The sequence below is a fragment of the Poromitra crassiceps genome (assembly GCF_964638095.1).
Source record: "Poromitra crassiceps genome assembly, chromosome: 9".
Classification (NCBI taxonomy): Eukaryota; Metazoa; Chordata; class Actinopteri; order Beryciformes; family Melamphaidae; genus Poromitra; species Poromitra crassiceps.
Genome location: NC_139630.1, coordinates 14,193,384 through 14,210,468, shown reverse-complemented (window position 1 = coordinate 14,210,468; position 17,085 = coordinate 14,193,384). Strand labels below are relative to the sequence as shown.

Below are 17,085 nucleotides of genomic sequence, written 5' to 3'. Positions count from 1 at the left end.
TTGGCCAAGGAGACGTTTTTTTCGCCAAAATGGTGGTAGCGCTATTGTCTAAATTAAAGCATACAGTTGTCGACTCTTGCCTTCAATACTTTTTGATAGCTAGCTTGATCTAGCTAGCCGTTAGGCTGTGGCCACACGTCAGAAAATGGACAGAATTATAAAACCGATAGGCTAGATGTAACGCTATGCCCATTGCAGTTTTTGAGATCTCCTGGGGATGTGCTGCACGCACACTAGTCAGGAGGACATGAGAACATGGCTGTTACTCATATTTTTACAATGGCATTGCATCCAATTAACCCAGTAGGCTACGCCTGGAATCTGCTTACCTACAACTCAAATCAAGGACCCCTAAACTGACAAAGATTAGACCATAGACCCCCATTTCATAAGATCTTTTAGATGTTTGATTACAGAAATGCATGAAACGGTTAACCCATGACCATCTATCGTTCTGTTACTTATGGATGGAATTATAGTGACCCCCCCGCTGGGGACCCATGGAATACCCTCAAGGACCCCTGGGGGGTCCCTGGACCCCCACTTTGAGAACCTCTAACTTAAAGCAGGACTAAACCCCCCAGATTTCTGGCAAAACGGTATTCTACTTTATTTGAAATCTCTGCAGGCAAGATGGCCGCCTATACTCTCTTGTACCCTGGCTGAATTCCTAGCCCATAAACTTGGCCAATAAGTATGTAACATATAAAATAAAACAAACAGTAACATCTTTATTTGATGTAGAATGGACATGTAACTGTTTCGTTAAACTCGCATTCCAGGAATATTGTATTTACTGCGCTGCTCTAAAATAATGTAACTGGCGCGTGCCTCACAAAGCCTATTCGTCCTGGAACCCACTCGCTTTGCGCCAGAACACAATCGATTTGGGGGGTGGAACACGCCAGGATTGGCCAACGCCAGTACCCAGAACTGTCAAATCAAATCATCGACAGAGACGCTATGACCTCCCTCCCAATCTCCTTTTCTTTTTTTTCCATGACAGTGTATCAACGTGGTTCTATTATAAATATAGCCACGTTGTAAACAACTAACCAACGCTGATGGTATGGAAACGGTTTTGCCTGAAATGGTTAAAAGTTATATCAATTTGGTGGCGTATTACTGCCATGTAACATAACTAACTAGCGGCTAACATTAGCCACAGTAGGCGATTACCCATGATGCATTGCGCTCTTAAAGGGCTTGCACTAAAAACGTTTCCATTGGAGTGAATGGAGATGTTGCAACTCCTGGCATGAACTACAGTAATAATCACATGAAAAAAACATTTTTCACATGAGTGGGGAAGGCGGGAATTGGCCGTGACGTAGGATGCAACCACATTTTGGACATTTTGAAGGGCAAAAAAAAATGCAGGTTTGAACCCATAGAGGTCACTTATGCTGTTGAAAATGATAAAGATTGTAGAATATTATAAATTTGGTCTCAAATGTGGAAATTTTGACCAGAATTCTTCACAAACCAATCCAAAAGCCATATTGGTTAAATGCTGAATCTGTCTGTGCATCTGTCTGTGCTTCTATCTGTCTGTGCATCTGTCTGTGTGTGTGTCTGTCTGTGTGTTCCTCCTCTCCTCTAGCTTTGCCTTCACGTATCTCAAGAACCGTTGGTCGGATCGACTTCAAACTTTGGGAGTGTGCTAAGGAATACGTGGCGCAGTGCAGTGACCTGTTTTCGTGCAATTCGGCATAGCGCCACCTACTGGCAACATTTTTTTTTAAATCTCAACAACTTATCTCAACAACCGTTCGTCCGAACGACTTCAAATTTGGGGAGTGCGCTGATGGGAACTCGACACAGTGCAGTGCCAAATGTCGTGCAATTTGGCACAGCGCCACCTACTGGCAACACAAAAAGTGGTTTATCTTGAGAACCGTTCATCCCATCAACTTCAAACTTGGGTAGTGCGCTTAGGGGGACGCAACAGAGTGCCGGAAGCTGAATTCCATGCAATTCGGCATAGCGCCACCTACTGCCAGCACAAAAAGTGGTTTATCTTGAGAACCCGTTCATCCAATTGACTTCAAACTTGGGGAGTGCGCTGCTGGGAACTCAATGTAGTGCAGTGCTGAATTTCTTGCAATTTAACAGTGCCACCTACTGGCAACACAAAAAGCAGTTTATCTCGAGAAACATTCATCCGATTGACTTCAAACTTTGGGAGTGTGCTGCTCGGAACCGGATGGAGTGCGGTGTTGTTAATGTTATATATAATCATATAGACTGCTAACTTTATCTCTAGGGCCTGGAATAGAAGGCAAGCGCAGCTCTTTAAGTAGGTTCAGGTGGTGGTTTTCATGCTGTACAACTTTACTGTATGTATTTTGGGTGTTTTCTGTTGGTTTTATGTTTTGATCATTGTTTGTTTAAATGATGAACAGTAAAAGTGTCCTGTAAGCCCATGTGGGCTGGGCTTCATTCGAAGCATGACACTTAAATAAAGAAAATCAATCAATCAATCAATATATAACATATAATATAAAATACATATATACCGTAAATTCCAGACTATAAGGCGCACCGGTCTATAAGACGCACCTTCAAAGGTGACTATTTTTTTCTTCTATAAGCCGCACCGGTCTATAAGCCGCGGGTGTTTTGATGTTTAATTACCATATGTAAGGCTTCGTGCACAGAGGGGATTGTCGGGAAAGAGATGGCTGTTTGGGGAAGCTCCCATTTATTAACATTTCAACAAAACAAGTTGCATATTTGCATAACGTATTCAAGTGTTACCATTTAGTGCAATAGTAGCTACAGAACATGTACTGTGCTGTGTAAATTTAGGGGTCCTTGGCATGAAAAAGGTTGAAAACCACTGATCTACATTATAGCCTACAGTAGTACCATAACAAAAAACAAAGCTTACAGCGCTTGACGAGGCAATATCAATGGCTAAATTAAATGTGTTTTTTTTAAAGTGCAAAATAAAGTGCCTGTAACACGACAGTAAGCGCGTAAGCCTAAAGTTGCAGTAACACGGCTGCTTAAAATATACGGTAATCAGCCTACCAGAAAAGTCATTAATCCTCGTCTTCATCTTTTAGGCTAAGGTGCAGTACACGGCTGTAACCAGAAAAGTCAAGTCATTAATCCTCATCTTCGTCTTCTTCCTGCGTACTAAAACCACCAAAGTCCTCATCTTCAGTGTCGGAAACGAACAGGCTCAGGGTGGCTTCGTCAGCCACTCTCCTCTCTCCTTCGTTGTCGCTCTCAAAACCAACGAACTCCTCTTCGTCACTGTCGGAATCGAACAGCCTCTGAAGGCCCTCAGCTGGCGGCGTCCTCCTCTTCATCATGCAGCAGTCCAGCCTTTCGGAACCCGTTGGTAATCGTGGATGTTTTGACACTCCTCCACGCTGTCAGGATCCACTGGCAAACTTGAGCCTTCAGTCGGATCTGAACGGCACCTCGGCCGTCTGCTCTCTGTGTCAACACCCTGATGCCAAGGTTACGTGCTGCTACTCGATTTCCTTCTTTCCTTCTTCTTCTCGCCGCCATCGTCGTAACACAGCCAGTTCTCCATCTTTTGAAGCATGATGTTAGATTACAACGAGCTAGTTGTGTGGCTTAGCCTTCCAAAATGTTGCTGTTAGTTTTTTAGAATGTAATACATAGAATTGGGAATGTTACATTCAATTTGATTCAGACTGTCTTTCAAGCTCAATAGCTGCCTTTTTCCCCCCGGAGCGAGGGAGGAGGGAGGGTGTTTTACCGTAGTGGCTGAGAGAGAGTAGTGGCACAGTGCTCCAATCAGGTCGCGAGGCACATTTTTTGCAACATCATCCAATCAGGGTCTCGCTCTCATAATGTCTGTCTTGCTCTCGTTCTGCCTCATACCAACATCCATAGATTTTGGAGGTTCCCGAGTGGCCGTTTGCTGGAAAAATCCATAGATAAGACGCACCGTTATTTAAGCCGCAGGGGGCAAAAAAGGCCAAAAAACGGGAAAAAAGCCGCGGCTTATAGTCCGGAATTTACGGTAATCATATAATCAATATATGATTTACAATAGCATCTCAGTATGACAAGACTCACTAACACATTGCATTCCAGCGATGTCTCGTCACTCACATGGTCTATGGGTCAGCTTGGGGGAAAACGCGGTCCTGGCGGAGATCTGCACTCCACCAAGTGCACTTTTCTAGTTTGTTTTCTTTTTGTCACTGCCACTGGGTTGTGTAGTGCACACAATCCATCTGACAGAGACTGAGAGCTGAAATGGTTTGGGAGTGGTTCATGTAAATGAGGAGCTAATGTCCACTCCCCCCTTACCTAGGCGTGAAAAACCTCCAACTTTGAGGGCTGATTTCTCAGACTCTTGCTTTTCGGAGTGTGAACATTCAAATAACCATACCTTCTTAATTTTTTTCAGATTACAATGTGTGACACATCATTTGAAAGCTGACAGTCTGCAGTTTCATAAACTGTAAAAAAATGAAAAATGACCTCTGTGGGTCGAAACACCAGGAGCTGTCACATTTGCTAATCCCCTGATATTACTAGTGGTAGTAGTAGCGCTGTGTGCAGTCATCAGTACAGCGCATGCACCTCATGGCAAACGAGGAAGTAACTTCACTTAGTCTTGGTTAGTTATGGTTAATTTTTGTCAGGTCTGGGTGTGAGGATTTACTTTGAAAATGACCGTTTCCAGTAAGGGACCGTTCGTTATTTAGGGAAGGGGCCACTGGAGGAAAATAGGGGAGGGTCATCTTGTTTTAAATTTAGTTTGAGGGAGGGTACACTCTCTTTAATTTGAGTCCAGGGGAGGGGTATACAATTTTGATTAGATAAAAATATATAAACTTTTTTTGTGTGTGTAATGTTTGCTTTTCGGACTTCAACAACTACTGAGTTGCTTCATTTACACCCCTCCTGTCCAAACTGTTTGGTATGTCCCAGTGCATTGTTTCTCTTTGGCGGTCGTATCTGTCGATATTTGTGCTTGGCCTATCCAGACAGTAGGCGTGTACAGTATCTGGCGAATCAGTGGCGCTTTTCTGGTGATAATATGGAAGTACATTTCCAGCACGAAAAGTCGAGCAAACAAACAGACATGGCATCACAAAATATATATGGGCTCTAGAGTTACGGCTCACTCATCTCCTAAATTATGTTAAGTCTGCAAGGGATATTTATACCACCAGGATGACATATATGTTTCACATAGGGTTGTGTTTTGATTTCGAGATTTTATTTTGTCCAATATTGAAATGTTCTACAATTGCATGTTGTGTTAACATTATTTCTATCTACCTTTCTATCTATTTAGGCTAATTTGGATGCTATTTATTATCGAAATGTATTAGCCCAATGCATGCTGGGAGATTTTACATGTGTGGCTTTGTGCCTGTCTGCTGAGGGAGTGAGAGAGAGAGAGGGGGAACAGAGAGTGGAGAGTCCGCCACAATAATAGAACCGCAAACTTTTTTCCATCAGTCATTGACCGCTATTTAAACACAAATATTGAGGTGTTTGGAGCGGGGGAGTCTGGTGCAGCGCACAGGTCGTAGACCTGGTGAGACGAGGGAGGAACCCGGCCGGGTGGCAACCCACAGAGCCCGGTCCCTCTACGTACCAGAGCCCTCCCCCTCCCCCGGTCCCGGCAGAGTAGTTCCGGAGCAGCGGATTGAGTGGCCCTGACCGCGTGACCACCTTCGACCCTCCCTATAGGGCTGACCGTGGGTAGCTACTGGGACGTAAGGTGGGGCTTGGCCAGCCCCGGCTGGGTCACCTGGGCGAGGGTGTATGATGTTGCGAGACCCGAAACATCCTATGACCCCAGGGTACATCACTGAGGATACATCCCAGTTATGCATCCATGCGATGTTTTTTTTTCTTTATTAGTTAGCCTGGCCTAGCCAGTGACTCATAGGAATAGACTACGTGACAACCAGGAAAGACTAGTGACTACTGGAGAGCCAGTTGACAGCCGGAACAGGGACGGCACCCGGGTAGCAGTATGGGTTAGCTCCCCAGCCTGCGTCTTCCGTGAGGAAGAAGCCCAACAACCCACGAGAGGCCTTTTAGGAGGGCCATTCAAGCCGCAAGTGGAGACTGCAGTGCCACCAAGTACTGGTACTGCATGGTGTCCACTAAGATACCATCACCTCGGAATGAGATGTTTGGAGCGGGGGAGTCTGGTGCAGCGCACAGGTCGTAGACCTGGTGAGACGAGGGAGGAACCCGGCCGGGTGGCAACTCACAGAGCCCGGTCCCTCTACGTACCAGAGCCCTCCCCCTCCCCCGGTCCCGGCAGAGTAGTTCCGGAGCAGCGGATTGAGTGGCCCTGACCGCGTGACCACCTTCGACCCTCCCTATAGGGCTGACCGTGGGTAGCTACTGGGACGTAAGTTGGGGCTTGGCCAGCCCCGGCTGGGTCACCTGGGCGAGGGTGTATGATGTTGCGAGACCCGAAACATCCTATGACCCCAGGGTACATCACTGAGGATACGTCCCAGTTATGCATCCATGCAATGTTTTTTTTTTCTTTATTAGTTAGCCTGGCCTAGCCAGTGACTCATAGGAATAGACTACGTGACAACCAGGAAAGACTAGTGACTACTGGAGAGCCAGTTGACAGCCGGAACAGGGACGGCACCCGGGTAGCAGTATGGGTTAGCTCCCCAGCCTGCGTCTTCCGTGAGGAAGAAGCCCAACAACCCACGAGAGGCCTTTTAGGAGGGCCATTCAAGCCGCAAGTGGAGACTGCAGTGCCACCAACTACTGGTACTGCATGGTGTCCACTAAGATACCATCACCTCGGAATGAGATGTTTGGAGCAGGGGAGTCTGGTGCAGCGCACAGGTCGTAGACCTGGTGAGACGAGGGAGGAACCCGGCCGGGTGGCAACCCACAGAGCCCGGTCCCTCTACGTACCAGAGCCCTCCCCCTCCCCCGGTCCCGGCAGAGTAGTTCCGGAGCAGCGGATTGAGTGGCCCTGACCGCGTGACCACCTTCGACCCTCCCTATAGGGCTGACCGTGGGTAGCTACTGGGACGTAAGTTGGGGCTTGGCCAGCCCCAGCTGGGTCACCTGGGCGAGGGTGTATGATGTTGCGAGACCCGAAACATCCTATGACCCCAGGGTACATCACTGAGGATACGTCCCAGTTATGCATCCATGCAATGTTTTTTTTTCTTATTATTAGATATACACAGACTGAAGTTTGTTTCACAAGCGAAAATAGCATTATGTAGTGACCGGAGGAGGTGGTCGCTCTGATTGGTGACAGCTCTGCTCTAAGAAGCGCAAAGGATTATGGGAGTTCATGTTCTTGTGGGAAGCTTGTTACTGTACAGTTAAAAACGTGGTTTAGTGATGTTGTGCTCTTGTTTTGATTGCATTATGTGGTAATGGCAATGTTTGTGTGGCCAGGATAATGTTTAGTTTTACTATCAATGTAGCCACCACGACTGAGACTGTTAGTGTGTTCGATCACCTCTGGCCGGAGTTTCTGCAAATGTTTGGTTAAAAGTAAGATCTCTGTGTCAGTCTGTATTCTTCCACGCAAGCTCGCCACAATATTGTTTGGGGAGGGTCAATCATATTTTTCAAATCACTTGGGGAGGGTCAAGGAAAAATATATTTTGATCAGGGAAGGGGCACAGCTTTTTATTTCAGAGCACACCAAATCCCTCCAGTGACCCCCCCTTCTAAATAACGAACGGTCCCTAACTTTGGATTATTATTTCATTGCGTGGTGAGTACACGAGTCACAACATGTACATGTGAGTGTTTCTGGCGCTGTTGGAATGTGTATTTCGGGCGACTGAACGGGAGTAGGCAGCTGTACCATTCACTACCATTGTAGCGCTAAACTAAGTTGTAGGGCTGCAACAACTCATCGATAAAATCGATTATTAAATTTGTTGGCCACGAATGTCATTATTGATTCGTTGGGTCACGATTAGTTGGCCAGCAGAGCCGTCTGTTTTGTTTGCAAAACAGTTGACTGCAGCTAAGGTCGCTTTCACATATAAGCTGTTTAGTCCGCTTTAACCGCGCCAGAGTTCGTTTCCTCGGATAGTTCGGTTCGTTTGGGATGGTGTGAAAGCGCAAACGAACTCTGTTGCGGAACAAACAAACAAACTCTGGCGCGCTTGAAAACGTGGGTCTCGGTTCGCTTCCAGTGAACCCTGGCGCGGTTCGTTTGTTGTGTGAAAGCAACCCGGACTAAACACAAGAGCACCAGTGCATCTCATGCACTCATGCAGTGCATCATGAGTAGAAGACGGGAGAAGGGAGCAAAACAAACACTCCGGCGTGCACACGTGTACAGTACCTGCGCTGCGTCGTGACATACGTCGTCATAACAACATCACATTTATCAACAGCTGGCCCCGGTTTGCCTATCTCCTTCGGTACGTAAGCTACTCTCATCTGTAGAATGAAATATTCAACAGCTTGCTGCCTCATCTGCTGCTCATATTGGGCACATTCTTGTTAAATAATTATTTGATAGTAAAACCAGAAATCCCAATATCGCAGGTGGTGTTGCTCCATGTCCGTGTTTTGTGGATTCACTTGTATTGTTCAGTCAGCCCACAGCCAGGCTAGAAGCCAGCTGAAGAGAGGAGAGATTTCCCTTCTCTATTCTGTCCAATAGACGAGTGACTGTTTCGACCACGTGACATTGTTCAGAAAGTTTGGTGGCTTGTGACAAATTGCTGTGTGAAAGCGAACCGAACCAAATGAATGTTGCAAATTCACCCCCCCGAATCGCACCGAGTCCACCAGCTTACATGTGTAAGCGACCTTAGTTGCTGAGGTGCAGAGCTGGCTACGTCACACCCCACTGTCGCGGAGCGTACCACGTCACTCGCTTTCCTGAGCGGCGTGTGCAGCAAGAGCAACAACAAGTTGAAACATGGCTGAGGAGAAAACCACCGATCCCCCAAATCATCAAAAATATGGGAGCACTTCACGTTAACTAAAACTAAAAAGTTACCTGCAAACTCTGCAAAGTCGATCTTGCATGGTACGGAAGTACCACACCTGAAACGAAAACATGTTGGATGCATAGATGATGCCGGGTGAAGGGAGCTCAGCTGGGTTAATTAACTTAGCGTTATGCTACTATAAAACTCGATAGGCAAACTAACGTTACATTATTAGACCCATGCGTGTTGCGTTATGAAGTGTGGAAATGTTAATCTCCCAGCAGATAGTTTGTTTAGTTTATCAAACGTTAAGTTTTGTTTTGTTTTTATAGCTGGCGCGGTGTTTGCTCGCCACCCAGGTTGACAAGCATGGCTTGTGTTTACGTTAGCTGACCGGCTAGTTAGTTACTCTATGTTAGCTGGCTAACGTTACAAACTAAGGCTAGAAAAAGAGACACATTTTTATTCACTTGCATTTTTGGCCCAAGAATCTTTCAATCTGTTCTCATGTCTATAATTAGGTATCTTGCTGTGCCTATTAGTAGTTTATTGTTGATGACGTGGATATGTTTCTCTTTGTGTGTGTTTCTTTCTGCTCTAGCTTATTTTCTCCCCCCCCCGCCTCTCTCTCACTGCTTAAAGCTCAACGCTGTGTGTGTGTGTGTGTTAGGGGTGTGCCACCTTAGGCACCTCACGATTCGGATTCAGGGTGCTACGATTCGATGATTAAACGATTATTACGATTATTACGATTAATCACGATTTTCGATGCATCTTTTTCCCCATACAGGATTTCTTTGTCAGTATCTTTTTCCCCATACAGGATTTCTTTGTCAGTATCCATTAATTAAAGTAAACAAACAAATTTACCTCCATTATCTTTTATTTAGATCAATCCGACCAAACAATACATCCAAAACATTTCCCACAACAAAAAGCTGCTCTTATTCACAACAAATTACAGGTGAGATTATTTTAAATAAAGTCCCTTTAGAAATAAGACTTATTTTCTTTTAACGAAAATTCTCTGCTGTTTTCACAGATTTAGGATTAATATAAAAAACAAATAGCTTATTCTGCTGTTTTCACAGATTTCTGTACTGGCAGGATTAATACAAAAATAGCTTATTCTGTTTATTCTGTGCACCCGTGTGGCTCTCAGTCATCACTCTTGTCTGGAGGACATAACTCACCAGCTCCCAGTCGTTGTGACTTATGAGAAGTGTGCCGTTACCGTGACATAGTTAGGTTGGTTAGCAGTAGCAACAACCAGCGTCTTCTCCTCCTCCCACCCGGGATGGAAATGCGTGAGGTGCTGCCTCATGTTCGTGGTGTTGCCACTGTACTTGATTCGTGTTTTACACGTCTTACACACGGAGTAGCTTCTGTCAATCGTCGTTCTGCCTTCATGTTCATAAAACCCGAATTGCCTCCACACGGTGGATTTTAACCCAGATGGGTGAATCTGACGCTCAGTCAGAGCTAGCGCGTTAGCTGCCGCCGCCATTTTCTCTGTCTACAGTCGGTCTTATGAGTCCGTCCCTTAAAACTGTCCGGCCGGCTTTTTTCGTTCCGGGCGCTACGGCTCTGTTTCTGTGGTCAGGAAAAGTAATCGATAATCGAACATTTTGCATCGATTTGAATCGCGATGCATCTAAGAAACGATTTTTCGGCACACCCCTAGTGTGTGTGTGTGTGTGTGTGTGTGTGTGTGTGCGTGTATGAGAGAGAGGAGGAACTGTCACTGCAGAAACAATCACCTTCATATAGTCCGTTGCCTGTTGTTAAAGGTAGCGCAACTGCTTGTGCACTGGGGCCACGCCTGTGGAATCTGCTCCCAGGTTCCATCCGGGCCTCGGACTCCCTTGCTGCCTTCAAAAGCAGCCTAAAGACCCACCTTTTTCACACTACGTTCCACTAGGGCCTGTTTTTAATCCTCTATTTAAGTGTTTTTATTTTTATTTTTATTGTGTGTGCTTGTATTTTCTCTTGTGAAGCACCTTGAGATGTCAGTTTTGATTTGAAAGTGTGCTATACAAATAAAATCAATTATTATTATTATTATTAGTAAGTAGTAGCGAGGGCTGTACCGCTCTTTGTAGGGCAGGCACAGTGACGATACAGGCATCCACATTCTACATTTACTGTCGGCAATATGGCAAATAGGTGCATCTCCCAAAATGTTGGCGTATCCCTTTAGGAGACATAGGCAGTAAGCTGTGTTTGACACTTATATTAGCATAACTTGATTTAGATTGATTCATTGATTTATGACATCACTGATGATGTCACTTCATTTATGACATCACACAAATTGTGACTAACAAATCCCGCCCGCCTACCTAGACAATTGATGATGATGATGATTAGTCCGGTTCACTATGTTGACAAATCAGTTAAAAATTTTGGGAGATTTGCAAAACTATACATTTTTGGAATCGTTAAAGCATGGAGAGTGTGAAAACCAATGTTGGCATTTGCACAGACACCTGCATGGCCACCATTTTAGATTTTCAATATGGCCACTAAAAAAAACCACATTGTTGTAGAACCAAATGTGAAACCAAAAATGATAACTTTGTTTGGGCATGTCCATCGACCATCCATGCCGATTTTAGTGTTATTTGGACTTACGGTTGGGGGAGAAGATTTTCAAATCTTTTTCAAAATTTTCAAGATGGAGGCCAATCTATCCAGACTGCGTCCTAATAAATAAATAAAAATCGCCATCCCAAATGGCTACATACCAAGTTTCAAGGACTGTCCATACTCTGCCGATTCCAAAAATGCATAGTTTTGCAAATCTCGGGAAAAGAAAATACGAAAAAACATAGTTAACCTGACTAGATGATGAAGATATCAATACCGTTCATGCTAATGTAGGTTATTTAGGATGATGTAGTTAAACCCAGTTAATTTAATAAATAAACAAACCTGCAACAACAAAGGATTATCTGTCAGGCTACAATTTCCATAGGCTACCAACAAATACCAGTTACTTCCTCAACCCTAGGGTATACTTATTGTCATATAAGTGAAAGTGAATTAAATAGAAACAAGTCACCAAAATTGACAACTAATTTCCAATTTCACCCATAAGACCCAACCCCCCAACCCCCCCCCCCCCCCCCCACACACACACCCTTCCATCCCTTGCCATACCTTGGGTTTGGCTGAAATTACCCCACTGCTAGTGGACATGAATTAACTCACACATGGTCAGAACGAATCAGCCAAAAAGACGGGGACAAACACTAGCTCTGCTGTAGTTGTACCTTTGTAATAAACATGTAGCGCATGGGTAAGTCCTTTGTGTTGCCTTTCCTCCAGGTGTAAGTGACTGGTTCAGCCTCTGGGGTGTTTGTCACACAGATCAGAACACAGGCGGACAAATCAGCTTCACAATGTTCAGAGATGGAGGGTTTACGGACAGGAGCTGCTGTTGATGACAGAAGAGAAAATGGCCGTTAGTCATAATCAATCAGATGCACATTTATATGTATGTACCTGTAGATACATACAACAGGTGAAAAAAGAGAGATACCGCAGCGGAGGGCGGCACAGCGGAGTGTTGTGCGGCGGCGGGCGGCGCGGCACATTGCACCATCGCACCAGTTATTTTACTATTTCTCTATAAAACTAGTCCATTGACAAGAACGAAAGCAATTGGCACATTTCTGTGCTAAATGAGTAAATGCAACACAGCAGCATTATTAATCTATAAACATAGTGCAATAAGGAGAACTGTGGAGGCCCCCAGGGGTCACCTGATACAAAAACACTATAGTAAAACAGTGGGCATGGTTTTATCAGAATTTACTCCCTTAACTGTGCCAATGGATTAGTAAACCATGTGCACAGATTTGTAATATATATAGGTGAGAAGTAATTGTATCTGCATTAGGGGTGGGCGATATGACGATCTTAGATCGTTCACGATCAGAATGGCTCCACGATCGGCCTTTCCAGACAGATCGTTAGAATCGCGCTACACGCAGTGCACATTCTATCAGTTGCATTTCTATGTGTGAAAGACGCTTCCCAAGTTTTCCTCCCCTCCCCCTTTTCACTTTGCAAAGTGCAGCAGCATGACAACACGGAGCGGAGGGGTAGTTGGTTTGACACACACACACACACACACACACACACACACACACTTAACCAGGGCTTGCCTTGACAAGGACCTCCCGTCACCCCAGGGACGTTAAAAATAGCGTTAAATAATTTGGGGATGGAGCCGGACGATAGCCTAAACACACGCTCTGCTCGTTACAATGAACAGCGTTAAAAATTACATGCCACACACACACACGCACACTAAACAGACATGCGGCACTGGCAGAGAGACAAACAGGCAGATAGAGTGGAACTCGCGCAAAAAGTGTCTGAATCTCGGCTGCTATTTTTGATAGTTTGAGTTTAATTTGCTTCAGTCGGACTTGGCAGTTATTTTAAATGCGAGGACGCATATTTGCTCCTAATCTGCCCTCATCCTGCTGCCTTGTATTCTCAGGAGAGCGCGTTTCTGCTCCACCTTATTTTCTTCCCCCCCGCCTCTCTCTCACTGCTTAAAGCTCAATGCTGTGTGTGTGTGTGTGTGTGTGTGTTGAGCCGCATGTCTCTGCTCTGTCCCCACGCTCTGTCTGTCGGTCTCTCTCTCTCTCCATTAAATTAGCAAATTGACAAATGACAATCACGCAACTCAATCGCAGATAGCCAATATATTCGTCCCTTCGCCCAAACCTACTGTATAAATAACAGTGAACCAAGACATAGATGGATGGATAGATAGATAGATAGATATATAGATAGATACTATAGATAGTGTTTGCATGCTTGTGAACATTCTTTTTTAGCACATGAATTATTGGAAACTCGGCGTAAATTAATGACATGAAAATATTTATAAAACAAATTGTATTTTTAATTTCCATGAGTTTTCTAGGTTTCTCATGGCCGTACGAACCCTGGAATTAGTTTGGTTGTACTTGTACTGTTCAGTAACTTGCAAAATAGTCGTAAAAACCAATATGAAAAAGAATCGTGATAAGATCGTGGATCGTGATCCTGCCTGAAAAAAATCGTGATATGTTTTTTTTGCCATATCGCCCACCCCTAATCTGCGTACTGCAAAGAGTTACAAACCAGAATACATCTTCAATTTGATACGGGCAAACACAAAAACGCAACTCGTTTCAACCGTTGGTCTTCGTCAGGTTTCATACAGCCTCTTTGCAGTATGCAGATACAATTACTTCTCATTAAATATTATTTTCAAACTCCAAGTAGCTCCTTTTTTCGCCTTATATTCTATTTTGCCTGCTGAGCTGCTTTGGTCCACATTTTTGTGCTTCCCTAATATATATAGGTAACATCAAAGAGGGACGTTTAGGCCTATATACAGTGAGCCAGAGCCATTACACACAGCTTGGCTACATATTGTGAACTCTAATAGCCATTAGGTACCTGAGCATATATGTGAATGATAACCGTTGATGATTCACAAAATCAGATCAGTAGGTTCAAGTTATGATCCAAAGTGTGTTTTGGTGACAATATGAATTAACCTGTTTACTCCCTATCATGCTTGTAGAAAAGGCATGTTCATGGGCCGCTGTAGTGTCCCTGTTTGATGTTATCAATACATATTGTCCCAAAAGGTGATTGCCAAAAAGTGGTTGCCGTCAAATTGCAGCTTTTTAAAACTTGCAAAAGGGACTGGATTTGGTTATAATCCAGGGCTCAGAGCAGGTAAAAAAGTGCAGTTCAGACTAATTGCAAAATATTATCTTTATTTTATATATCAATCAATCCTTTATTGACAGACACTTGGTCCATAGATGTCACATACACAATTACAAAAAGCACATAAGAGCACAATAAAAGAACAAAAGTACATTATAAAAGAGAGTCATACCAGAGTTTCCACATATGTGACTGGTATCTCACAGTGCTTAGCCCAGGATCAGTGAGCAACTTAATAATGGCATTCTGAGACACGTTCAATCTACAGATGAACCTGTACCTATTTCTCAGGAGCGCCTGGAAAGTGGCCACCCCCGCCTTACAGAACAGGTCACTAGCACTGCTCCACCTGGGCTTTTTCAGCAAGATGCGCATGCAGTCATTATAGGCAACCTGAAGTTTATGCATGCTTGCCTTCTTAAACTTTACCCACAAGGGGGCAGTATAGATAGGGGTACGGTAAGCCCTAAAGAGTGCGATCTTCACATCATCAGAACAGGAGTGGAATTTCCTGACCAACATGTTAGCCTGAATGTATAACACACGCCGTTGTCATATCATCATCATCACCCATATGGTCAGTGATGAAGTGGCCCAGATATTTGGTTTTGTCACAGACACATAGAGCATGATCCGACAAAAGAAAGACAGGAAAAGCAAGATCCCGGTCCTCTTTCGTTCTACAGATCATAACAACACTCTTCTTAGCATTGTATTTCACATCAAATTGGACCCCATAATCAGAACAGATATTCAGCAGATGTTGAAACCCAGCGCTGCTGGGGGAGAAGATCGCCAGGTCATCTGCATACATAAAGGTGGTTAATCAAGGCGTTACCGATCATACATCCTGTTCTGCAGCCTCTTAGCTGGACAGAGAGATCATCCATATATAAATTAAAGAGAGCAGGGGAGAGTAGCCCCCCCTGCCGTACCCCATTGCCAACACCAAAAGGGGTAGAGACACTATTGCCCCATTTTACCTGCATACTCTGGTTGGCATACCAGTATGCCAGGATGCGTATTATGCTGCCAGGCACACCTCTTTGACTTAATTTTAGAAACAGCTTATGATGATTGACTCGATCAAAAGCCTTCGATGCATCTACAAAACCAACTAAAACAGAGGAGTTCTGCCTTTTATAGGCTTCGACAACCTCCTTCAATGCATAGATACACAAATCAGTGCTATGCTTGGCCTTAAAGCCAAATTGATTATCAGTGCTGGATATAAACAAATTTAAACGATCTAATAAAACCATTTCAAATACTTTGGAAATCACACTGGCTAGGGCAATAGGCCTGTAATTATCTAGGCTCTCGACTTTGCCAGTCTTATCCTTGATAACAGGCACCATATATATATATAAAAACCCATCCGTAAATAATGTTTATCATAGTCTAGCTTCCAAATACAGGTGGTCGAAAACAAGGATATTAGACATACCAAACATAAATATCAGAAAAAATACTCTATTCACAAGTTTCATGGTGAGACAGTGGGCGCTTCCATGACACCCTCCCTCCCTGTTTCCAGCTGCCGGTTGCCTGTTTCTGCCCAGGACCGTTCATAGTGAAAGAGACTGAAAATAATCATAATAATTGTTGTGACTTTGTACCTACCTATGTCTTGTAATGGAGCCCCCAGCACAATAATTTCACACGTCCATAATTGGTGACAATATCTTGAATCTTGAAAGAGAGAGACCGCTAAAGCTCCGTTCAATGACCAAATATAAGAGTTCTGGTTTGGACCTTTAGCCTTCAAAATAAAAGTGGCCGCTATGCAACCACATACTATTTTTAGCAATTTCGGCTAAAATAAGCGCATACAGTACCAGTGAATTGACATTCACCTCGTTTTTGTAAAATATCGCCGCTATGCAACCACACAATGTTACTATTTTTAGCCATTTTGGATATACGTTCCCACTCTTTGACAGCGTCACGCACCTCCTTGCTAGTAAAAGAAATTAAACAGGAAGTCGACAACCAGCTACCGCTGAGAATCATGGGAAACGTAAGTCCAGGAAAAAGGTGAATAGTATTGCCTGTAATAATGTAAATGTAAATGTAATGTTAACGCCTGATTATGCTATAACTGCAAACACTTCTTTGGCCACAACTTATTCGGTTAATTAATTCGGATAACACAAACAATAAGCATATTCAGTCATCGCAGTTTGTCTGTCCTCTCTCGTTTTAATGTTAGTGATAGCTAACGATAGATAGCTAGCAATGGATAACGTTAGCATAGCAACTCGTGACTGTGTGTGCTCAACGCTATCTCACTTGGCAAGACGAGGCCTATTGTCACAGTCTTCTGACTGGCTAATTCTAGATTCGCCGGTCACCCATAAATGAGCCCATAAATGACTGTAGTGCGACTCCAGTCCACTTGCTGGTGATAATGCACCTCTACTGGCGGCAGTGC

At 44.2% G+C, this 17,085-nt stretch overlaps 1 protein-coding gene across 1 annotated transcript in view; it reads right to left on the bottom strand.

Moving 5' to 3' along the window:
- LOC310782182 (NACHT, LRR and PYD domains-containing protein 3-like) overlaps positions 1 to 17,085 on the bottom strand; it is a gene marked incomplete at its 3' end in the record, with an annotated part of 169,613 nt that overhangs the window by 131,976 nt on the left and 20,552 nt on the right. The window contains exon 2 of the mRNA XM_083642868.1: positions 12,182 to 12,345. Coding sequence (XP_083498994.1) covers positions 12,182 to 12,345 — 164 coding nt within the window. The remainder of the gene's footprint in view (positions 1 to 12,181; positions 12,346 to 17,085) is intronic.